This window comes from Ursus americanus, chromosome 24 (genome assembly GCF_024610735.1).
Source record: "Ursus americanus isolate L20-20 chromosome 24, mUrsAme1.1.p, whole genome shotgun sequence".
Taxonomy (NCBI): Eukaryota; Metazoa; Chordata; class Mammalia; order Carnivora; family Ursidae; genus Ursus; species Ursus americanus.
Genome location: NC_142150.1, coordinates 2,156,728 through 2,181,953, shown reverse-complemented (window position 1 = coordinate 2,181,953; position 25,226 = coordinate 2,156,728). Strand labels below are relative to the sequence as shown.

At 50.2% G+C, this 25,226-nt stretch overlaps 1 protein-coding gene across 1 annotated transcript in view; it reads left to right on the top strand.

Annotated features, from left to right (window-relative positions):
- Positions 1–7,125: 7,125 nt before the first annotated feature.
- The window catches only part of DKK3 (dickkopf Wnt signaling pathway inhibitor 3), a 44,865-nt gene continuing 26,764 nt past the window's right edge, over positions 7,126–25,226 (top strand). Inside the window, exons 1-4 of the mRNA XM_045796501.2 lie at positions 7,126–7,257; positions 7,770–8,011; positions 16,207–16,341; positions 18,724–18,807. Of these exons, the coding sequence (XP_045652457.1) occupies positions 7,799–8,011; positions 16,207–16,341; positions 18,724–18,807 (432 nt within the window). The 5' untranslated portion in view covers positions 7,126–7,257; positions 7,770–7,798. The remainder of the gene's footprint in view (positions 7,258–7,769; positions 8,012–16,206; positions 16,342–18,723; positions 18,808–25,226) is intronic.

The following is a 25,226-nucleotide window of genomic DNA, read 5'->3' as shown; positions in this document are numbered from 1 at the left end:
ACCTGAAAGGTCCTGTCTCACACCTACTGGATCTGCATCTCTGAAGGGTGCACCCAGGCACCTGTATTGTTTAGCAAGCTTCCAAGGACATTGTTATGTCACCTGCATTGAAAATTGCCCCAGGGAAGAAATAAACACATCATTCTGTCCCCAAGCAGTGGAGAGAATTGGGTAGAATCACATTTCCAGGTAGTCTTCCTCCATTAGTTGCCTTGAAACATCAATTCTTTGCTTTTCCTCTTTTGGTACCGGCCCCACCAAAATTCTCTTGCTCCTTAGTCCCCTCCACTTCAGACACACATGTAAGCATAGACAGTGCACATGAATCCGCCTGGTAAATAGCAAAGTAAGACAGCAGGGCTCGGGGCTCATCCTCCTGGTCTGCATTCCACAGGTGATGGCGAGAGGGATACGGTCCCCCGGGGCTCTTTGGTTCACCCACCCACGGAAACTTGGCAAGTTACATGTTTGTTTTGGATATTCAGTGGCTGTTACTCATGGAAATCCTGAATCCACGTGAACACTCTTCCCAAAACCAGATGGAGTTTCCATTCAGAGAAATCTTGGCACCAATTCCTCTGGAACAATCACAAGTTATGGGCAAGACCTGGGAGGGCTTGATGAAACTGTGGTTGGCATTGCACATCAGGGGTCTACCAGCAAAGGGGAGGATGCCCCTGGCTGACATTTCCTGTCCTGCAGCACCTGGTGGCCCATGGTCTCTAACTCATGGGTCTCAGAGAGGGGTAGTCAACCTCCTCTAATTCCAATCTTCCTTGAAAAGGATTGCTTAGTTAAGATATAGGCAGCCCCGCTCCAGACATTTAAGGCAGTTCGGTAGCCAGTAACAGAAGGTCCCTAAACCTAACTCCAACAACAACAAGAAAAGGAAGCATATGAGAAGAATCCAAAAACATCTCCCAGACTCTAAGGGCAGCTGCATCTCAGACCGACTCATGAAAGATTAGAACCAGGAACAGAATGACATCGTTAAGAAGCTGCTACTCCCTTCCTTTCCACCATCCCCTCTCTCAGGCTCACAAATCTCTTTTTCTTTTCTTTTTCTTTTTTTTTTTTTAAGATTTTATTTATTTATTTGACAGAGAGAGAGACAGCCAGCGAGAGAGGGAACACAAGCAGGGGGAGTGGGAGAGGAAGAAGCAGGCTCCTAGCGGAGGAGCCTGATGTGGGGCTCGATCCCAGATCGCCGGGATCACACCCTGAGCCGAAGGCAGAGGCTTAACCGCTGTGCCACCCAGGCGCCCCACAAATCTCTTTTTCTAAATATCTCTCTCCATCACTCTGTCTCTGAATTTCTCTCTCCAAGTGGGCTTTTGTCCTCAAGTAGCTGAGTGGCATCTCCAGCCTCAAATCCAAGACCTAATCTGAGGGGGTCAAGCTTTCGACAAGTGTTTGTCTCTGGCCCAGTCAAAGGGGGTGGGAGAGGAGGTCACCCGTGAGGATTCCTGGATCCCACCAGAGTTCACTGGGCTGCCTTACTGTCCTGGCATTCTCTGCTGACTTCGCTTTTTCTGTACACACCAGTCCTTGAGGGCTGGACCCCAACCCCTAGCAGGCTCCCTGGCCGCACTGGAGACGGTGGCAGGGACAGGCATCCTGGAAAGTCTCACATGACTTGCATTCTAGCCGTGAAAACAGATACTAAATAGCCACACAGATACCTTATCTCTGAGCCAACTCTTCACATTTATTTTTTCAAATTATGTTCAGAATAGTCTATTTAAGATGGAAGGGAAGGAAAGAAAAAGAGAGATGTGTAATAAACCCTCCCCAGATATAATTAATTATTCTGAATTGTTAAAGTTTCTTTTTAAAAAATTTTTTTAAAAAAGAGTTTATTTGAGAGGTAGAAAGCACAAGGTGGGGGGAGGGGGAGAAGCAGACTCCCCGCTGAGCAGGAAGCCTGATGAGAGGCTCCATCCCAGGACCCTGAGATCACGACCTGAGATGAAGGCCCAGCCCACTGAGCCCCCTGAATTGTTAACGTTTTAAAAATCAATGCATAATAGTCATCTATACAGACTGAGCGCCCGTAAGTTCTGGATATCTGAGGTTTCCTTGTTTGCATAGGGGGTCAGAGAAGCCCCTCCACTGCCTACAGCCATTACCGGGCTCCAGCTCTCTGGCCCTTCCGCCCACCCCAGGAGGAAAGCTGGCACCATTCAAGCAGACAGAAGGGCCTTTTATGAAGAGAACTGCCCCTCCCCGCAAGTCCGTGGGGACCCTCCCACTCCTGCTTCTCACCTCCCAGTAATGGAGGCCACCGCTGGGCCTTGGGGAGGTGAGAATTTCTGTTAAGAGCAGATCTAAGAAAAGTCTATTTGGCACTAAGAGGTTTTCATTTTGTTTTATTCTGGGCTGTGGGATAGGGGTGAGGGGACTTATTGCTTTTTTCTTTTGCGAGGGGTGCAATTTATTCACAAACTATTTCAAACATACTGAAAATAATAGAGCGAACACTCCCATACACCCACATGTAGTTAATCAACCGTGATGATTAAATAGATACCAGTATTTGGACATTTCTAATTCAGAGCCTCTCCCTGCTGCTACACTCTCTTTCTTAAAGAAAATGTTATAAACGCATCGAGGATGGCCCCCATCTTTTCCTCTGCCTTCCTTCCACCTCGGGAACAGCTTACACATTTCTGTATTTTTTTCCTATATTTGTAGCATCCATAAACAATATAAATGGCTGTTCCGTGTTTTTAAAGTATGCACAAACAGTACTGTGCACATATCATTTTGCAAATTGCCTTTCCTGCTCCACATTATTTCTTCTGAGATGTACCCATGTTGTTGCCTAGAAATATTATTCATTACGTTAATGGCTAAATTCTATTGTTTGTAGAAATCCCAGTTTAACCATTCTCCTGCTGAAAAACCACTAAGTGAGTGGCTTTCACATTTTCTGCTACTGTGAACAGTGGCTTCAGTAAACATCTTTACACATGTTTTCATAAGCACATGGTCACGAATTTCTGGAGGGCGGACAGCCAGCCACGAAATTGCTGTGCGAGTGCTAGCTTTCTAGGTAATTTGTAGCAGGTGACACCCATTCAGCTGTTACTTCCTCAGTAATGAAATGGGACCGCAGTTTGGGACTCTGTAGGTCCTTCATAGAGAAATGTGAAAACTTAGAATTTTAAAATAATAATTATAGAGTGCTTCCAATACCTTAAAAGAAAGAAAACAATTGTCCCCCCTAATTGTCCTAGAACTTAGACCAGTGATATAATAGAAATTGTGGAATTTTAGAATGTTCCTCACCCTAAAGATGATTGATCTGGACAGCTCTGGACAGCTCTGCCTGCTCTGTGTGCCCCTAAACCCCGCTCCTTACAATGGCCATTTAGGTTGTGACCCTTTCTCAACTCAGGTCCCAAACCCACAGAGCTTCCTCTACCCCTGCCCCCAAGCTTCTTGGAGCCCAGACTGTGTGTGGATCGAGTTGGGGCCATCTCTCGCTGAGCCCAGTGTCTTCCTCTTTGCCTATGAATGCCTCAGGCTGATGATCAGATTGGCAGGGAGCTGGGCAGGGAGGACACTTATATTTTCTTATATTGAGGCTCATAAATGTTCTTACCTTTTTTTTTCCTCCTTTTTTTTTTTTTTGGTAGTTTCACTTAATAATGGGAACTATCAATACAGTCCCACATTTCGGAGTACAAAATACAGACCCCATATGAGAAAGTACATAGCCCTTCACCTGACACTTGGGGTAACTCAAATGTGTTTTTTGGGTTTTTTTTTTAAAGTTCAGTCTGAAAGTCAAGACCTCCAGGCCTCATGGCAAACCATGTAAGGCAGAAGACAAGTCTTATTCGGGGCAATTCCCAGTTTCACAGCCAGCACCACGGTGGGCTGAAAGAGCGTGGTTTGCTCTATAAAGCTGCACCCTGGCAGCTCTTGGCTTGGCCCCTGGGTGGCTCTGGCCACAGCCTGCAGACCTGCTTTAATTTCTTCCTAGCATGTGTGTCTCAAGGGGCAAGGCGGTGTGCCTGGAGAGTTGGCTCCAGGTCCCTTGCATGGGCTCAGCCACGTCCAGGAAGCTAATGAATAGGTGAGTTGCCCAATATCCAGAGGACAGGGCAGGGGATGCTGGGGGAGGGGGCTTTCCCTGGATCTGCAGGAGAGCCCAGCCCAGAGGTTCAGAAGCTGAAGAGAACATAACTAGAAGCCTCATTTTTATGATAAAGAGATGCAGAAAGTTCCACAAAGAAAGGCAGTCATGAGGAATAAGGACGGAAGAGTCAGCCACACTTCAGTCTCCTTCCAGATGACCCCTCACTTGCTGTCTGACTTTGAGAGGATGGCCTAACTTCTCTGAGTCTCCACGCCCTCACTATGGAGTTGGGGTATGCACAGTGTCCAGTGCCAAGAAGGCCTCAAATATGCTTTCTCCCCACCCAACTCAAGGGCATGAACAGGACAAAGAGGCCATGGGCCCTGTAGGGGAGGAAAAACTTCTCCTCTAGCCTTGTAGGGTCTCCAGCTGGGCCTAAGAATTGAACTGACATACAGCAGAGTACTGGAAGGTGTCCAAATTTTACTAAAATTTCACACGTACATGGGAGCCTTCACAAGAAAATGAGGACCCAAGAAAGTGACCAGAGCAGAAAGCTTAAAGACTATTTAGACAAACAATAAATTCATGAAGAAATGACAAGGCAAAGGACTCTAGGCTCTGAATGGTAAATTGTGGAGAAGTAACCAGATTTTGCAGGGGGGGACTAGCAGAAGATAGTGTCATTTTAGTGAATTTGCTTGTACAGATCCATTTTTTTTTTAAGATTTTATTTATTTATTCGACAGAGATAGAGACAGCCAGCGAGAGAGGGAACACAAGCAGGGGGAGTGGGAGAGGAAGAAGCAGGCTCCTAGCGGAGGAGCCTGATGTGGGGCTCGATCCCAGAACGCCGGGATCACGCCCTGAGCCGAAGGCAGACGCTTAACCGCTGTGCCACCCAGGCGCCCCAAAGTACAGATCCATTTTGACATCAGTTCCCAGCAGCTTAATGATAAGGACATTCTTCGCTTGCTGGTACAGGGAAGGCACCTTCCTTACACGGCATTTCATGGCCTGTTTTTAGGCAGAAAGGGGAGGTCTGAGAGCCTTTCCTGCATCTGCTATTTCTCAAGTGCCCTCAGCTCAAAATAATCAGTATTTGCATTGGCATGTCCTGAATTCCTTCATCTTCAAACACATGTTTTCCAAGTGGTCACCTGCAGAAATTGTTCATTTAATATTCCCAAGTCAGCTCCAACACCTCCCAGCCAGTTTAGAGCAGAGGTGTTTGTCAGCGAAGAAGATGACTCTGGAACCAGATTCCTGGGTTCAAATCCCAGTTCAACCACTTACTGGCTACGTGGCCTTAGGAAAGTTTCCTTATTTGTAATATGGGAATAAAAGGAGTTAGTACCAACCTCAGAGGCTGTCTGAGAATTAAATGCGTTAACGCCCGTTCCTGGCACATGGCACTCAGTAATGGTATTGCTATTTCAAAATATCAGTAGCTATCATTGGGGCGCCTGGGTGGCTCAGTACGTGAAGCATCTACCTTCAGCTCAGGTCATGACCCTGGGGTCCTGAGATGGAGCCCCAAATTGGGCTCCCTGCTCAGCAGGGGGCCTGCTTCTCCCTCTGCCTCTGCCCTTCCCCCCTCCTGCTCATGCTACTCTCTCTTGCTGTCTTTCTCTTTCTCATGCTCTTTGTCTCTCCTAAATAAATAAATAAATAAATAAATAAATAAATAAATAAATAAAATCTTTAAAAAAAATAGCTATTGTTATACTGATTAGCCCACCCATTTCTCAGGAGCCGAATGTGTATTATGGTTGTGGCTGTGGTGACACAAAGGTGGTCATTCTCTGCCACTCAGGGGCTCCTCCTGGTTACTGGGGGAAAATGGGCTGGGGACCAGAAAGACCATGGCAAGTCAGGGGCAATGGGACAGCACATGGTGCTGGGGACGGGGGCAGAGGAGAAATGGGAGAAGCCGGGAGAGCTCAGGAGAGACTCCTAGCTCTTGAAAGATGTGGCGGAGTTAGCTAGACCAACTGGAGGAGGGAGGGCTGGCCAGACAGAGTAGGGAGAAACAGGAGGAGGTTTAAGAAAACACTCTTTTAGGGACGCCTGGGTGGCTCAGTCCGTTAAGCGTCTGCCTTCGGTGCAGGTCATGATCCCAGGGTCCTGGGATGGAGCACTGCATCAGGCTCCCTGCTCAACGGGGAGTCTCCTCTCTCTCTCTCCTTCTCTCTCTCTCTCTCCCTCTCTCTGTCGCTCACTCTCTCAAATAAGTAAATACAATCTTTGGGGGGGGAAAGAAAACACTCGTTTATTAAAAAAATATGTGAGTGCTTCCTGTTATGGATACTCAAATATTTAAAAAATTGTTAGAAAACAGTGAGCGGCACTCGTTCTAGGCGGATAAGACGAAGTTGCGTTCCCACGGTGATCAGCTAACGTATCCCACTTACCGCCTGCACGCACAATGCTCGTTCACTACTAGGTACACTCAAAACTCTAACCTCCATTTTCCATTCGGGCTAACCGGAGCGCAGACACATCTGGGGACTTGGCCAGACTGGTAAAGTCGTAAGGAGCAGAGCTGGGATTCACACCAGGCAGTCTGGCCGCCGCTGCCTGCTCTCAACCACTCTGCTATGTCGCCCTGGACGAGCTTGCTGACATCCTCACGACCTACTCCAGGAGCTACAAGTGGGTTATCTTGGCTGGAGCAAGGCGCCAAGCATGGCAGGCGGATGAAGGCCAGCCCGTGACGGGCCTTGGCCGCCAGGCTGAGGGGCTGGGGCTTGACCCTGCATGCCGGCTCAGGATGGCTTGGGAAGGGCAAGGGGGACGCGGGAAGCACAGCCTCCCCGTGCCTCCCGTAAGCTGTAGCGAGAATTCAGGCCAGAGATGACAACGGACCGGGATGCGGCGGCGGCCGAGGGATGCAGGGAAGGGGCGGCTCGCGGAGGCGGAGGAGGCCGGCCTGCGGCGCGAGGTCGCGGGCGGCCGCTGGCCAATGGCTTGGGGCTGGGCGGCGGCCCCTCCCGCGGGGCGGGGGCCGGGCGGGCGGGGCGCGCTGCGGGCTCGCCGGGTACCAGCGCTGCCGCATCCCCGCGCGCTCCCCGCCCCCGCGCCGCTCCCTCTCCAGCTCCAGTTCCCGCAGCCCGCGGCGGCGTCCCGGCGAGGTCTGGCAGGTCCAGCCAGCGCACAGCTCGGTCCAGGTGGGTGGGTGAGGGACGGCGGCGAGGAAGCGGGGGCGGGGGGCTCTGCTCGGTCCCCCCTGGGCGGGTAAGGGGCCTGGAGCTCCACTGGGTTCCGACCTCGCGGGGAGGGTGCCGACGGGCGCTCGGATCGCCCCGGAGTGGGCTGCATGGGGCTGGGGGGGGGGGCGTGGGGTCGCGGCGCCGAGCTGCGCTCGGACCTGATCGGTGGGGTGACGGGCTCGAACCCGGGACAGCGAGGGGGAGAGCGGGGGCGCGGCGGGCGTTGGGGACTCGGCGCTGTTGCTGCTGCGGGGAGGGGGGCATCCCTGGGGGCGGGGGAAGAGCTCAGTCCAGGCCCGAGGAGGGGGTAGGGGTGCAGAGGGGAGGGGGCGCCTGGCCGGAGCCGGGTTCGTCCCCTCTAGGGTGGGTGCGGGGAAGAGGGGCGCCGGGGGCGGGCCGGGGCGCTGGGCGGGGCGGCGGGGCCGGCGAGGGGGTGGTCGGCGCGCCTCTGACCGGGTTCCGGGACGCAGGCGGCGGCGGCGGCGGGCGCAGAGCGGAGATGCGGCGGCTCGGGGGCACCCTGCTGTGCCTGTTGCTGGCGGCGGCGGTCCCCACGGCCCCCGCGCCGGCTCCCACGGCGACCGCGGCTCCCGTCGAGCCCGGCCCGGCCCTCAGCTACCCGCAGGAGGAGGCCACCCTCAACGAGATGTTCCGCGAGGTTGAGGAGCTGATGGAGGACACGCAGCACAAACTGCGCAGCGCGGTGGAGGAGGTGGGTGCGTCTGACGGGCCGGGGTTCGGGCGGAGGGGGGGGCTCGGGGCTGGGGGCGGCGGGGGCCGGGGGAGGCAGCGCTCCGAGCGCTGGCCGGGGTACTCCGTTCCGCGAAGGGGCCGGGAAGAGCCAGCAGCGGATTCCGAGTGATCGGGCGGCCGCGCAGGGTGAGCTCAACTCCCACCTCGTTCTGACTTCCTGCCGGAAGGTCTGGATCTGAGCCTGTTCACCGAGAGTCTCCGGCTGGACTCACCCGGGGGAAGCCGGGGTCACCACCTGTTTACGGGCTGCTGGCCACTACCCCGCAATTATCTTCAAGAGTGTAGCTGTCCCCCCCGCCCCCCTGTGAAAGCGGATGCTTGCATGGCCCCTGGTATTCCAGCGCTGTGGTTTTTTAGAGAGGCCGAGGAAGCGCCAGGGATCTCAAGTTCTAGCTTGTACGTTGGGCTTTGAGCTTGTGCCATCTTCCCAAGACATAGTTAGGATGCCGTGTGAGGACAAAAAGCCCTGACAGCTTTGCTGCTAGTCTGTCTGGGCTTCCCCAAATGCCACGTGAGGCAGAGAAGGAAAATCAGAACCCTAAATCCCAGCAGTGTAAATTTTCAGATGAGAGTTGGGTGGAGGGACAATGTGAAAGGCCACCCACCTCCACTCCAGGAGTGCTTTGGAGTCAGTCCTAGGCTCAAGGTCCTCCTCTGCCACTCACTGGGGGGGGGGGGGGGACATTGGGCAAGTCCCTTAACATCCTCTCCTCAGTTTCGTGTTAGAATTAAATGCCATGGTATGTGTGGGCCCCTGTCGTAGAATAGGTGAGCAATACACAGCAGCTGTTACTATCAGATACCAGATACCTTAGCAAAGTTTGGCCTGTTCTTCCTTCCATCACCTCCCAGGTCCAGACACTACCGATGGCATCCCCTTGGCTGACCACCTAAGTGTTGGCAGGGATGCCTGGGCAGGAAGTGCAGCTGGCCCAGTTTGCCCAGCGCAGGTATCAGGAGCTGTCCCTGGTATCTGGGGTCGGTGGACATGGTCCTTCTTGGGCTTGGTTCTGGCTGCAGCCTGTCTTTGGAGAGAAGCCAGCCATCCCAGTGAAGGAGTCAGCAAGGGACCAGATGTTCAGGCTGGTGGGTGAGGCGTCTTCCCACCTCTGCTTCTCCACATTCCATTGGGACAGAGCCTTAAATGCTAGCTCTGGTCTACCAGGGGAGATTGCTTTCTCCCCACAACCCTGCCTCCCACCGCAGTCAGCCGGATGGAGGCTGCAGGGAAGGGGGTCACTGGATTGGGAGGCAGTCGTGTGGGAATCTGTGTTCTGAACATCCACTGGACAGGCCAGATTCCAAAACCCATGGACAGACGTTCGGTTTCCTGCGAAAGCAAAAGAATTGTGACATGGAATAATTAAAAGGAGAGGGGAGTCAGATGGGCCCCCATATCTCTTAACTCTGGCCCTTCCTATTAAATGGAGCTTGTGATCCTTCTGGTCCAGGGCGGGTCATCTGCTTTCCTTATCTGGGTTCCAGGATTTCCCCTCCTGCTCATGGATTCCCAGTGAGACCGATGAGGTCAACTCCGTTTTTCTCTTCTGTGTGAACTCGTTTGTGCGGCACGGTCAGCTGATGGCTGAGGGAAAGGAGGCAGCAGCGGGCGCCTCTCTGGTCTCTTCACTGAGCAGAGCAGTTGGGACCAGCAGGACAGGAGTGGCATGTCTCTTCCATGGGAGTTGTCCCCATTAGCTCTGCCAGCGCCCCAGCTTCCTCCCTCCAGATGCCGCTCTGCTTGGGTTGTGAAGATGGGCTGGTTGAAGTTTGCCACCAGGAGAGTTGCCGGCCGCTACCTTTGTCCCGCTCAGTGGGACCGCCTGCCCCAAAGAGTGTCCTCAGTGGCAGTGAGGACGGGTTGAGAGAGGCTGCACCCCTGCGTGGCAGAACAGGCTGTGGGGATCAACCTTCCTTCATCGGATCCTAGCTCTGCCACTTACTAGTGGTGGGATCCAGGAAATGTCCCCCCCACCCCATTTGGGATAAGAGGGGATGTAAATGAGAGGATGTAAGAAAGCAAGGTATCTGACCATCTAGAGTGGGGTTAAGTAAAATTGTGTGATATAAATCACCCCCTGAGGCTGTTGTCAGGGTTACGGGAGATTGTTGGTTCTCGAGAAATAATGGCTGCCATTATCATCCTACCAATAGGACCAGCGTGGTGACCACAAAGAACCAGCGGGATATGAGGTACAACAGAGTCTCAAGAGATTGTGGCTATTAGTATTAATTTTTTAAGAAGAGATGCCCGAGAGCCCCTTACATCTCGTAAACACAGGATAGCTGCTATTTACTTGTTGTCGGGGGAACGACCGGGCCAGAAGCATTAGTTGTTTATGTGGTTGCGCCATGAATCTGCTTTCAAGTAACTTCCTGATATTTTAAATATTCCAGCTGACTCAAGCTGCTGATGGCTCTTCAGGGAAAGAGGAAGTAAACTCTACTGTAGGACCATTACTTGGGAAGCAGTCGTTCAAACGGTTCAATCCAGGCTCTTCCCACTTTCCTGTCTTCATATTGTAGCTGTTACTGATAAGTGTGTTTTTGAGGATAAAACCACTTTCTTCCCCTCCCTTCCCCTGCTCGTTGTGATATCTGTAACTGACACATTCTGGAATATTCTTTTTTTTTTTTTTTTTAAAGACTTTATTTATTTATTCGACAGAGATAGAGACAGCCAGCGAGAGAGGGAACACAAGCAGGGGGAGTGGGAGAGGAAGAAGCAGGCTCATAGCGAGGAGCCTGATGTGGGGCTCGATCCCAGAACGCCAGGATCACGCCCTGAGCCGAAGGCAGACGCTTAACCGCTGTGCCACCCAGGCGCCCCACATTCTGGAATATTCTTAATCACCTCACCTAGTCCTAGGAAGAACCCCAATACCCAGCCTCGATTTATCTCTCCAGTTTTTCCGACTATACCCCTTTAACAGACACATGGAGTCAACCAACTATAAATGCCATGTTTTAGAACATGCACATTCCTCCTCTATGAAACAACTCCTCTTGCTTTGGGCTTAAGTTTCTCCTGCTAGTGGCAGTAATAGTTGTGGTTGAAATTTCCATTGTAAACTGTACTTTGAGTTCATGGTGCCATTAGAGAACTGTTAGCTCATTCTATTGAAATAACCACTGGTTGAGAGGGAGAAGGTCTTATAAAAAGACTATCTGCTCAGCCCAAAGCAAACTCCAGATTTGGTAACTTGTTAATTATTTGAAAGCCAAACTGGAGGATTTAGATTCCAATGGGAATTTTAAAAACATGAAAGCATTCCCTTCTGCTTCTGGATATAGCCTCTCCAGAATCTTAGTCTCTTACTCTCTTCCAGCTGTATCTTTTCTATCACAAAACATGCCACGATCTCTCACTTTAAAAAAAATTTTTTTTAAGTCCTTTTCATGTTCATCCTGTCTCGTATCTTAGCTCCCTTCCTCTTCTCCATTCTGTCAGCGAATTCTTCAAACACGTGGTATCTACTGTCTGCTCTTTCCACTTCTACCGAACATTCCCTAGCAAACTAGCTTCTTCCAAAACTGCTTTCTTAAAGGACAACATTATGAAAGTAGCTATGTATTACGCTGTGCTGGGTGCCAGGTACTGGGGCAGGCACTCGGATTTCGTGATCCTTAATTCTTACATCCACCCAGCAAAGTAGAACCATCTCCCTATACAAACAAGAAAGCTGAGGTTGAGAGATATTTGGTGTCTTGCTCGAGGTCACACAGCTGCTTCTTGGCTGAGTTGGAACTTGGCCCCATCTGCCCTAACTCCAGAACCCTGGCATTTCCTTCTGACACGCTGCGGGCAACTTTTTGCCTGACCTTGTGGCTAGCTGTCTGTGGCTTGGCCCACCTAGACTTATTTGGAACCTCTGCTACCTAGCAGGTCCCCTGTCCCCCCCCCCCCCCCCGGTATAACTTCCTACTCCCACACCTCATTCTGGCCAGTTCCCTCACTTCCCTCTCTAACGTCTCCAGACTCTCTATTATTTGTCAACTAGTCTTTAGAACTTGTTACACTCCCCATGGCCTGGAGCAGAGGTTTTTTCCTGGGGGCAAGTGGAAGGGGGATGGAATACCTCAGAATCATTGGAGAAGCTCTTTGATACCTGGGATTGCACCCGCAGAAGTTCTGATTCAGCAGGTCTGGGAAGGGATCCAGAGGTGTGCGCGTGTGTGTATGTAAATAGGTATAACTCTCCTGCTTATGTGTCTATGATAGATAGCTTCTTATAGCTTCAGGTATGATTCTGATGCACTCTCCTGGTTGAGAACCAGGCCAACACCCTCTGCTTTAGAACTGCTCCTGGATCGGCCTGTGAGTCCCTCTCCTTCATCATCCACCATTTTATCCCGTGCCCAGCACGGACCCTGTGCTCTAGCCTGTGACACATACGTTCTTGTCCAGGCAGCCACAGCTTTGCCTCCTCTGTGCTCCTCGCTGTTCAAATCCTACTCGTCCTTGGAGACCAGCTCTATCGTGCCTCCTCCTCCTCCTGGAGGCCTTTCTTTTCCTTTTTTTTAACCCTGGCTTGCTTCTAGAAGCCATCATCATCATCCTCAAACTGGTTTAGTTGTGGGGCTCTGCTTCTCTCCCCAGTAAATGCATAAGCTACCCAGGCAGGGTAGAAGCACATACTGGACAAGGCCCAAAATTTAGAGTCAGGCTGACCTGAGTACTGTCTGAGCTTTGCCACCTACTAACAGTGTGATGACCATAGGCGGGTTCCTTCACTTCTCTTCATCTCGTTTTCTTCATCTGTAGAATGAGGCAGCAACACCTTCCTCGTGGGGGTGTTGTGAACATCCAAGGAACCATGGAAGGTATGATGCAATGGCTTAAGCATAACTGATGTCCAAACATGGAGGCTGTCATTGTGATGATGATGGTGATGATGATGATGATGGTGATGATGATGATGGTGCTGGTGATGATGCTGGTAGTGATGATGGTGATGATGATGATGATGATGATGATGGTGATGATGATGGTGATGATGATGATGATGGTGATGATGATGATGGTGCTGGTGATGATGCTGGTAGTGATGATGATGATGATGGTGATGATGATGATGATGATGGTGATGATGATGATGGTGCTGGTGATGATGCTGGTAGTGATGATGGTGATGATGGTGATGATGATGGTGATGATGATGATGGTGCTGGTGATGATGCCGGTAGTGATGATGGTGATGATGGTGATGATGATGGTGATGATGATGATGGTGCTAGTGATGATGCTGGTAGTGATGATGATGATGGTGATGATGATGATGATGGTGATGATGATGATGGTGCTGGTGATGATGCCGGTAGTGATGATGGTGATGATGGTGATGATGATGGTGATGATGATGATGGTGCTGGTGATGATGCCGGTAGTGATGATGGTGATGATGGTGATGATGATGGTGATGATGATGATGGTGCTGGTGATGATGCCGGTAGTGATGATGGTGATGATGGTGATGATGATGGTGATGATGATGATGGTGCTGGTGATGATGCTGGTAGTGATGATGATGATGGTGATGATGATGATGATGGTGATGATGATGATGGTGCTGGTGATGATGCCGGTAGTGATGATGGTGATGATGGTGATGATGATGGTGATGATGATGATGGTGCTGGTGATGATGCCGGTAGTGATGATGGTGATGATGGTGATGATGATGGTGATGATGATGATGGTGGTGATGGTGATGGTCATGATGATGGTGGTGATGGTGATGGTGAAGCCAGTGATCGAGTTTCAGACATCTCGGCAGTCCTGTCTGGGTCAAAAACAGCAGTTACTGACCAAGTCTTTGTTTGGTCATTTGAGCTTTTGTGTCTTCCAGACTCCCGACTTCTAGTTCAGTGTTTCTGTGCTGCACTGAGACATGGCAATTCTTTCCCCACATCCACCCCAGCTCAGCAAACCTGGTTGGGAGAGACAGGAAAAGAGGAGCCTCATTTAGTACATAAGGGAATAGAAGACAGTGATGTTTTTAAAAAAATAGGAGAATCTTTTTGAGGATTAGTTTTAAGAAGTAAAAATAGCCCAGAGTCAAAGATAGTGCTGGAAAACCGCCAGCCACCAACTAGAACTTCTCTTTGTGTCTCTAGTTTTAAATTCCTAGAGAGAGTATCTGACTGGCTCAACTACTCCATGATGTGGCCTCTTTTTGAGTCCAGCCAGCTGTGAGCTGTTCCCATTGTCAACTGCCCACTCAGGGTGGGGCGCGGCGGTAAATCCTCAAGGGGAAATTGGGTACACTTTGAGGTTGACTGATACATCTGCTGTAATGTCATGGAGACTCACGAACCTGGAGGGTTTGAGAACAGCCTCAGAAACCTGACACCAGAGAGGAACACATGTGGAAGAAGAGCCAGAAAGAGGGTGGACCCTGGAAACTAGTCAGGTGACCCTCTACAAGGGTCCCTCTTGTACCCAAGAGGTGGGGTGGGGACGGAGTCATAGATGTGGCCCTACCTGTATCAGGGAAGAAGCTGTGCAGGGGGCTGTCTGGGTCTGCCCACCACCACCACCGGACCCTGCAGCAAAGGTTTGGAAGCAAATAACTTATCTGGGAAGTGATGCGAAAACCACTAGGAAAGTGGGAAAGTAAGATGGAGGAGAAGAGAGGGAATAAAGGCGCGCTCATGAGCAGGTTACTGCTAGGCACCGCTGGGGTTCAGTCCCACTGGGGGTCCTCAGAGAGAGACCGCCCCTTTGGGGGGAGAGAGAGCTGGGGTCCTTACCCCCATAGCCTGTCCCTCACCGCTTGAGGATGGGCCCTAGGGTGTTAACACCCTAGCATCTGTGCAGACTGAGCACGCTGGGTGGCCAGAGAGCGCTCTCAGGGAGAGACAGGGCTGGTTGTTGGCATGTAAGGCAGCTGAATACAGGTGACCTCCAGGTTAGGTCGTGGGGAGTTGGACGGGGCACCAGCAGCCCGGTCAGGGGCCAAGACTGTTCAATGGAAGCATGCTCAGATCCCAGCTCTGCCCTTTCCTGACAGTCCTTTTTTTCTTTTTTATGTGTCTTGTGGATAAACTACAGAGAATTTTTTAAAATTGTAATTCCAATAAACAGTGTTATATTAGTTTCAGGTGTACAATACAGTGGTTCAACAATTCTGTGCTTTACTCAGTGCTCATCATAAGTGCACTCTTAACCCCCTTCACCTGTTTCACCCTCACCGCACCCCCTCCCCTCTGGTGACCATCAGGTTGTTCTCTACAGTTAAGAGTCTGTTTTGTTTGTCTCTTTTTTTCATTATTCATTTGTTTTGTTTCTTAGATTCCACATATGAGTGAAATCATCTGGTATTTGTCTTTCTCGACTGACTAATTTCACTTAGCATTATACCCTCTAGATCCACCCATGTTTTTGTAAATGGCAAGATTTCATTCCTTTTATGGCTGAATAATACTCCATTATATATATATTTATACACACACACACACACACACACACACACAGACCACATCTTCTTTATCCATTCATCTATTGGTGGACACTTGGGCTGCTGCTTCCATAGTTTGGCTATTGTGAATAATCCTGCAATAAACATAGGGGTGCGTATATCTTCAAGTTAGTGTTTTCATTTTCTTTGGGTAAATACCCAGTAGTGGAATTCCTGGATTGTAGGGTAATTCTATTTGTAATTTTTTGAGGAACCTCCATAATGGTCCCCACAGTGGCTGCACCAGTTTGCATCCCCACCAGCAGTGCACGGGGGTTCCTTTTTCTCCACATCTTCACCAACACTTGTTGTTTCTTGTGTTTTTGCTTTTAATCATTCTGACAGCTGTGTGGCAATATCTGATTGTAGTTTTGATTTGCATTTCCCTGATGATGAGTGATGGCCTTCACTGATAATCTTGGGAATTTATCCAGTGTCCCTGAGCCTTACTCTCGCCATTTGTAAAATGGGTATATTCACACCTACCTCCTAGGGAGGCTGTGAGGTTTAAGGCTATAATATATGTAAAACGTTCAGTACAGGGTTTTCTCCTGGTGGGCAATTAATGGTACCTAGTATTACTACCATTATTTGTAATTGCAGAAGAGGAAAAGAGAAGGGGTTCTTTTTTTCTAATGGGCTGATTTCTATCAAGAGATAAGAATTGTGCTCATTAAGTCTGTTGATTTACTAGATGGAAGCAGAAGAGGCTGCTGCTAAGACATCAGAGGTGAACGTGGCGGGCTTGCCGTCCAGCTATCACAATGAGACCAACACAGAAACCAAGGTGGGAAACAATACCATCCACGTGCACCGAGAAATTCACAAGGTAAGGATGGCAGCAGCCAGCACATCCTCCTTTCTGTAACTCCCCGTCCCATCAGAGAACAAAGGTCTTGTTTACAAATTTGATCCACAAGCCAAAAATACAAATGAGGCTGGTAAAACACAGATTAAAAACCAGAGGGAGAGAGGGAGCTATTTAAGAGGGAGAGCGGAGTATCACAGACCTAAACTGCTGTTGCATGTAAGCAATACATTTAACTTTAGGCTGCTTGCCAGTCCAATTGCAAAGGAATGGTCGGGGGGCTTTATCATTTGATAAAAGGGTGCAAACAAGTGTTGAGAGAGATACTTCTCTAGTATTGCATTTGAGGCATCAAGGAGCTTGGCCTCAAATCTCATCTCCACTCATATATGCAAGGCCCAGTGGTTCTCACGAGAGAGTCGCACTTTTGTTCAAGTGCCCAGGTAATGACTTGGTTGAAACAATAGTGTTTCTGTGTCATGGAGCATAGAGGGGTCAATTTTTATGGGCCACCGCCTTGATGGTAGAGCAGCCTGTGTGGGGCTCTTCTCCCGCTGCGTACGGATGGCCCAGCTTCAGCGTGTACCCCCCACCCCACCCCCAGATAAATGAACGAGTCACCTGCTGACCAGAATCCTTCAGCGTTGCTCATCGGAAAACTGGAGAACGTTTCCAAAAGTCATTGTTTCATTTTTGTCAAAACCAATATTAAGTTATTCTCTTTGATAATAATTAGCTTACAGGTTTGGCTCTGGTTAAGGTTGTTTCTTGTAGATGTTGGAATACCCAAGAGGGAGTCCTACCAGTAACTAGAATGATTTTGAAAAATAATTTAATTTTATGTCCCTCACTAACCGTATTTATGAAATAGGGAGGTCAGTACATACAGGACAGTAGCCTGGGGTCAGAGGACTTGAGGTACATGAGAGCTCACTGTAAACTACAAGGTGCTTGCAACAGCGAGTTGTTCTTCTCTTCCTATTTCTTTCAGTAAAGTTATGTCATCAGTACTATGCAACAGCTCTCCAGTGGGTTCCATGGAGCACCTTTCCTGTGCAATGCTTCATGAGGGGTGGCGTGGGTGGTGAAACATATTCAGAAAACATCTTAATTTATTTCTCCTAGAGATAGGAAAATGCACATTTGTATAATAAAGGCTCTTAGAAGTCCTGCAATTTGTACCTGCAGTATAGGACTGTAGAATTTATTTATTTATTTATTTATTTATTTATTTATTTATTTATTAAGATTTTATTTATTTATTTGACAGAGAGAGACAGCCAGAGAGAGAGGGAACATAAGCAGGGGGAGCGGGAGAGGAAGAAACAGGCTCCCAGCAGAGAAGCCCGATGCGGGGCTCGATCCCGGAACGCTGGGATCACGCCCTGAGCCAAAGGCAGACGCTTAACGACTGAGCCACCCAGGCGCCCCAGGACTGTAGAATTTAAAAAAAATATACTATCAGTTAATTTGGCAAAAATCTGGCAGAGAGGAAGACGACACTGCCTTTTTGCTGGGGAGAGGATTTACTCAGCCAGAAGTGTTAAAGTACGTTGGTGAAGACATGATCCTTATCTCCTCAGAAGTGCCATTTGGTCCACTACGATAAAGTAGGCTGTGTTTCTACTCTGTTCTGAACGCAGCCTCCTTGTGATATTAGAGCTGTCAGGAACTTTACAGATGACCTAGAAATGAGGACATCGTGGAGCAGAGAAGTGACTTATTCCAGGTGGTAGTTGTTGGTAGCTGAGCCGAGGCTCAAAGAACCCAGATCCCCTACCTCCTGGGCCGGGGCCCCTTCTCTTCTTCATCCCCAGCACAAGCGGTCCTTACACAGGACCTCGGATGGGGCAGGAGTGGCCCGGGGTGCGGGCAGGACGTGGAGGCTCAGCTCGGAGGTGCCTGCTGCCCGAGAACCCAGTCAGAGGCAGACAGTGGATGGGGCGCCTCCCTTTGCACTAAGCGCTGCCTAGATGGAATATTCCGCCAGAATCAGGAGGGGCGAGGCTGCAGCTAAAGCCTGCCTTCTTCTCATGAAAGACGTTTGATGAGACACCCAGACTGGTCGTTGTTGAATTTTGGATGTTGACGTTGAGTGTCAAGTGATGAACCCCAAGAACAGTAAAAACAGACACTGCTGAGTACTTGCTGTGTGCCAGGCGCCGTGCCGAGCCCTCCGCACGGAGCCCCCTCGCCGCTCCGGGGAGCAGCCTGGGAGGTAGATCGCTGCACAGAGAGGGGACCCCTCCGCCTGACAGCTCTGTTAGGATCAGAAAGAAATGGGGAGCGGGCATTCTGTCGACTTTGGCAAATGCTCCTGCTCCAGAAAATGGGAAAGAGAAACCAACTGGGATTTGCCCGGAGCGCCTTCCGTTCCATGTTCACATACTTGCTCTGCCGTAGGTCACCAACAACCAGACCGGACGAACGGTCTTCTCAGAGACGGTCATCACGTCGATGGCAGACGAAGAAGGCAAAAGGAGCCACGTGAGTTGTCATTTCTCCCGGTTCACCCCCTTAGCTTGCGAAAGGTGACCCAGACTTCAGGCCCTGGGCCGAAGGGAGCTGACTGTCACTCACCTCTCCTGCCTCCTTTCTAGCAAGATTCCCCGCGTCCTACATTTCTGACCAGGAGAATGCGGGCTGGTAACAGGCTCTAGTGCAATGCTCTTTGCATCAGAAACAACAAAGAAATGAAATTCTGTTGTCATTCGCGTGGTTCCCTCCCCACCCTAAAAGGGAACAAGGAAGTACCTTGGGGTACTGACTGGCGGCCCCGGCAACAAGACCTGGCCTGTCCAACCTGGAATCCCCAAGGCCTCTGGTGTGGCCAGGCCTTTTGTAATCCCGGCCCTTGTCAGGCAGGTTGAGAGCAAGAACACCTTAATCAGTGGAACCCCGGGGCCTATGGGAAAGGGGGTTTCGTCCCACTCCAGGCTTCATGCTCTGCCCCCCTTGTGATGGTTCCTACCACACAGTTGCCTGTTGCTTTGTCCAATGGCAGGATGGTTTTTATAAAATGACAGAGTCCTAGTGGTGGAAGGGGAAGCATTTCACAGAAGGAGAGCCTGGGCACAGGTCGGGAGATGACCCAGTTGGCGTCACTGGTCTCCAGGCTCTCAGGCCCCAGGTGACGCAGCTGCACTTCACCTCAAGGAGGTGGCTGGCTGCAGAGGCAGATGGCTGGTGAGGAGTGGACAAGGTGGCTGCCATGTGACATGGCCAGCAATGAAAATGCACGTCCTCTGGGGACCCCAAGAACTAGTCTTTCTGTGCCCAGGTGCCTGACACAAACTTCAGCCACAAGTTCTTACCCTCCAAAGTGCAGAGTGCATCCCTGGCCTTCAGAGGGGGGCGAGGATTTTTCCTCACCTCCTCTGGTGGCATCACAGGAAGAGAAGCAGTGTAACCCATCAGAGCTAGGGAGCTGGCGCTGATGTGATTGGTAGTTGGTGAGTTCTTTCTGCTTGTTTCTGGCACAGAGCTCAGGCTGGGGGGTCCAGAGGGTTGTGTGTGATGATGGTGACCCACCATCCGAGGGACCTGGGGGCAAGATCTGTGCTGAAATAGAAAGAGCTTTAGCAGCCGAGGTGAGAAGCATGAGTTGGCCACTTACGAGCTGGGTCACCCCGGTCACAGAACCCTCTGAAGCGCAGGCAGGATTGACTAAGGTCAGGAGGAAAGAGAGGCTAACTTTCAAAGGTGGACAGAGAGAGAGGAAAGGAAAAACAAAACAAAACAGGCAGACAAACAGCCATAGGATATGGTCTTGGTACCAAGAGGGAAAAGCTTCGGAGTGTTACAGATTTAGGTCTGGTTGGGGCCCCATGAGGGAAGGAAAGCCTCAGCAGAAGCCATGGGATAGAAAGAGCAGGGAAACAGAACTCTCAGGGCTGTGAATTAGAAAAGAAAAATAGTCTTTGTTGTCAAGTGGAAGAAAAAAAAGAAAAAGCCTCTTACTGCACAATGGTCCATGTTTGCTCTGGGGAGCTTCTCAGAGCCCAGAGGGCAGCAGGCCTGCCAATGAATAGGCTGCATCTGCCCGAGGGCCAGGTGCACAGGTGGCCTACCACACCCACACCCCTGCCTCCTCTGTTGGCCCCCACGGGAGGGGATCGCGTCAGGTTTTGAGCCCTGTGGTAAGGGAACTGAGGCTCCGAGAGTGGTGGGCAGAGGAGAGACAAGATCTTGAAGATGCCAAGAATGTGCTCAGGTCTGGGAGCAGTTGCCACACGTCCGTGCTGCCGCAAGTGATTTTGCTTTCCAGCTTTCCCAGGCGTGTATGGTCTTGTGTGCCCACGGTGCCTGTGCTTCGGGCCCAGCAGAATCTCCACACCTGTGCACACAGTCTCTGGTGTCCACCCTGTGATGGAGGACATGGGGCGCCTTTGTGCAGTGTGCAATCCAAACTCCCATACATGACGGTCTTGAGATTGCAGAAGGTGGACAGGGAGAGAGAGATCCCGGAAACCCAGTTTTTCTTGATTTCTGCTGAGGCCCTTGGGATAGGAACTCACTGAGTTTCTCTGTGGGAATAAATCCCAATTTGCTTGGCTAGAAGGGAGATGTGGGGCAGCTGATGCTTGATTGGCCAGTGTCTGGCAAATCCCATGGGTCTTTGGAGAACAGGCTAGAGACTTTTCAGGCCATCTCTGGAAGGAATATCCTGTGGCAGAAATGGGGGCATGTGTAATCTACAGCAGAGCCTCTCTCGTCGTCAGGGTGGCTTGCCAAGAATTAGAGAAGCGCAGTCTAGTTTCACATGCCCACAGAAGTCTCCCATTCGACTCCTCGTTGGCTCCTGGGTCACCATTGTCCCAAGACAATCGGGTTGGGACTTGAGCATCTTCTTTACAGAGACATGGAGCTCCTTTTAAGTGAGTAGGAAGCTGTAAGGACCAGATTGCCTTCAAAGGGACGACCGTTGTCACCAAGGTCCCCTTCCCTAGTTTCTGAATATAATGATTTTTACAGTTGGCTCAGAAATGCCTGACGCGCTGAAGAAACTTTCTCTGAAATGGAAAAGAGAGATTTGTCATTCAAAAGAACAAAATCCTATGCTGTTCAGACCTTAAAATACTGTAAACCAGGGCTGAATTTTCAGGATTTAAAGTTCCCAGAAGAATTCAATTAAAAATCATCGCCAAGCGCCGCTACTTTCCTTTCTTCAAATGCCGGCGTGTGCATTACTATGTATGGTAACCCGAGGAGGCCCCTGGGAGGTTACAGACGGCGACCCTGTACGCCTGTCTAGGAATGTGGCCAGTGTGTGCAAGGCCCTGGTCTGTTTTTACATTCAGCTGTGAAAGGGGGACAGGCCAGCGCGGTTTGCTGTTCCACCTGAGGGCCCCTGCGATGGTGATGGGGTCCGACGTCTTTCTGTGGGGCTTTTGTTCTGAGCCCTGAGCCCTGCTCCCTTCACGGGCCAGTGGGTGGGCTGATTGATGCTGGGCTGCTTTTGAGCAGAGGGGTCAGGAAGAAAGTGGCGTGTTGGAAGCCAGCGAGGGGAAGCCATGATGCAGAAATGACACGCTTTTATTTATAGAACTGTGTCCCCAAACGTGAAGAATCTTGCCCAATTAGCCAAGGCCCCAATTTGAAGGGACACGTCCTCTCATTAAGATACAGCTCACAGCTCCAGAGCTGAGCACATCATGCCTCTGCTGTCTTTCCTGCTTTCTCGTTAGAATGGGGTCTAGAAGAGTGGGCTCGTTTGTTTTTCCTGCTGAGCATGCCTAGTTTGAACCTACAGGTTCAGTCACGTCCAACCAACTCCAACAGCTCGCTGAAGGCTTATGAGGCTGCAGGTACATTTCACTGCCCCAAACAGCCAGATCGTAGCAGTTTGAGTGACCAAGACCACCTTGGCCCAGAGAATGATCAGGGCACAGTGGGGTGCCAGCTTCGTTTGCTCCCCATACCCTGACATTTGATGCTGGAGTCGCCCATATCAGTTCAGCGGAATTGCTGAGGGCACCGTGAGAACGACTCATTGGAGGTTTAACAGAGAGAGATGGGAGTCTGTTAGAGAAACTCAGTCCGCTCCCAGCGGCCCTGCGTCCTGGAGAGTCCCGTTGGGCAGGGAATCGGGGGTGGCCGAGTCCCAGAAATGCAGCCCTTCCCCGCCTGTCGGTGTCCAGAATGAAGTCTGAACAAGGTGTGAGGCCCACCTGGGTTCCGACCCTGTCCTGACCCTTATAAACTCTGACCTCTGTGATTTGGTTTCTTCATTTACCAAGTGGGGCTAATAATCCCTGGTTGACAAAATTGGGTGAGACTCTAGGAAGGCAAGGTTTATAAAAGCTCTTTGTGTGAGGCTCATTATTATTGAAAAGTAATTAAAACTGGGTTCTCACCGGCTTCTCCCCTGGTTCCCAGCAACCTACTACAAAAGGAATGGAATTTGCCTGGCAGCTGAGGGTACATGCGAGGCCTCCACGGGCTTCTCTCCTGTGATGTTTGCAGCCAGGGGCTAAGTTCTCTGGGGCCCGCCTCACCCTTGAGTCACAGGCTTTGCCAGAAGCCCTGCGCTCAGGTTGACTCACCCTGCCGTTCTTGTCCTTGCGAGTCATTCGTGTCTGGTTTGGGTGTTGGGGTTACACACTGAGGGAAGGATGGGCCACAGTGAAGGACAAGAATAGGGGATGGTCAGGTGCTGACAAGTTGCAGGAAGTTGGCAGGATGTATACAGGTTTCTATAGAAAATGGAGACTCTGGGTAGTCAGAGGGATTACATAGTCTTGGGCGAGCCTGCCAGTCTCCGGTCCCATAACCAGACATCTGGGTACGTGGGCATCTCTAGATTTATAGTTTGAGTTGACTTTGTGATTTCTGGCCAAGTATAAGGCCCTCATGCCTTAATCCAGTAGGAAAAAATTATAGGAAAAATTGAGGAGCTCTGGATCGTTCTGAGAAATGGACAAACGATCCCCAAGTAGAAGTTGATGTGGGTGAGCAGACTTTAAGAAGCAGTAGGCATTTCTCTCTGAGCTGTAAGCTGGCTATACTACGGTGTACTCTTTTCAACCTGAATATCCTCCAAAAGGGGATTCATGAAATATACATGATTCTACATCCCGACTCAAAATAGTTAGCAAATGAGTCTCTTACAGGTTTCGTGTAAGTTCATTTGAAGGGATGCCTTCGATAAAATGTTAAGTGAAGACAAAGCACTGGCAGAGCAGGACATGTAGTGTATAGAGTACCGAAAATACACCCCTCCTGCTCAGCATATAAAAGAATCTCATTTTTAGAGAGAAAACGTATGCATCAAAGGCTGGGAAAAATACATGCTACGTCATTAATAGTAGCTATCCCTTGAAATGTGCAGATTTTCCTTTATCAATTTATATGCATTTTTAATGTTTTAAAAAGGAGCTTCTGAATTATTTACAATTTTGCCATAAATGTCTATCTATACTTTTTTTTTTAAGATTTATTTATTTATTTATGTGACAGAGATAGAGACAGCCAGTGAGAGAGGGAACACAGCAGGGGGAGTGGGAGAGGAAGGAGCAGGCTCATAGCAGAGGAGCCTGATGTGGGGCTCAATCCCAGAACGCCGGGATCACGCCCTGAGCCGAAGGCAGATGCTTTAACGACTGCGCTACCCAGGCGCCCCTATCTATACTGTTAAGTGATTTCGCAAGTACTTTCATGGTGTAAGCCCTAGAAATTAAATGGCTAAGTCAAAGGGGCTGCATATCTAGCAGTTTGAGAGATACAGCCAAGTTTTCCTCCAGAAATGTTGTATTCATTTCACCCTTAGCAGCAGCTTGTGAGACTGTCCGTTTCACCAAACCTCACCTATGTGGCTGTGACCGTGGGCGGTCATCTAGATCTTTTTGTTTATATTTCCTTGGTTATTAGGTCACGGGGAATGGCTATTTTCGAGTTGTAAGTTGGAGCAAAGAGAGAGGCCCCCCCCACAGAGCTCGTCCTTACTCCCTTTTGCAGGGAGAAAGGTCAGTTTTGCATTCCAGGCTGTTCCCAAGACCAAACACCATCTGCCCCACTGCGGGGCAGATTAGGGAGGTGTGAAGTTCGGGGGGGCTATCCCAGCTCAGTATCCCTGTGAGGGGGCTGATGGGCCATGAGTCACATGGGGAGTGGGCGGCAGTGACATGCAGGCTACTGCCTCCACCTCTGTAAATGCAAAAAGACAGGCCCTCCCTCCTTCCTTGTCCCCTCACCCCTCCACAAACACCCTGAACAGATGCTCGATGCCTCCCACATGAGAAGCCCTTCAGCGGGGTGGCTAAGCGCTTGGGGACAAGCAGATCCAGTTCAGAGTGCGGCTCTGTTGCTTAGGAGCCGTGGGATTTTGATGAAATCCCTGAACTGCTCTAAGCCTTAGTTTCCCCATAGGTACAGGTGGGTTCATACAGTACCTTCCATATCGTGTTGTCCTGAAGATAATCCAGGTAGAAAAAAACCGCATGCATTGCCTAGAACGCAAGAGTAAGCAGTCAGTAAATGCCGGCCATCTGTTGTTATTACTTAATTGCCCCAAAGCCATAGCTACCAAAATTCCCAATATTACTTATTTGACTCATTCATTGATTTGCACATTTATGGAGCACTTCCCTGCATGTCCGACCGATAAATGCAAAAGACAGTCCCTAACATCAGAGAGCACCCAGGCTGGTAGTGGACCCAAAAAATACATGGGTCATTACGACGTGAATTCATATTTCCTAAGACAGAGGTCGTTGGGGGCAGGGGGGAGCTCTGGGCAGGTGCCAGATCAGGTAACAGGGAAGACTTTGCTGGGAGACAGTCCTTCCTAGCCTCTGGCATTTCTGCTCATTTTATAAGCAGAGACACTCATTGCCCTTTTGCTCCAGACTGTCTTTTCAAGGATGTCTGTACAGCAAGCAGCCTTGGAAGACAGAGCTAGCCCCTTC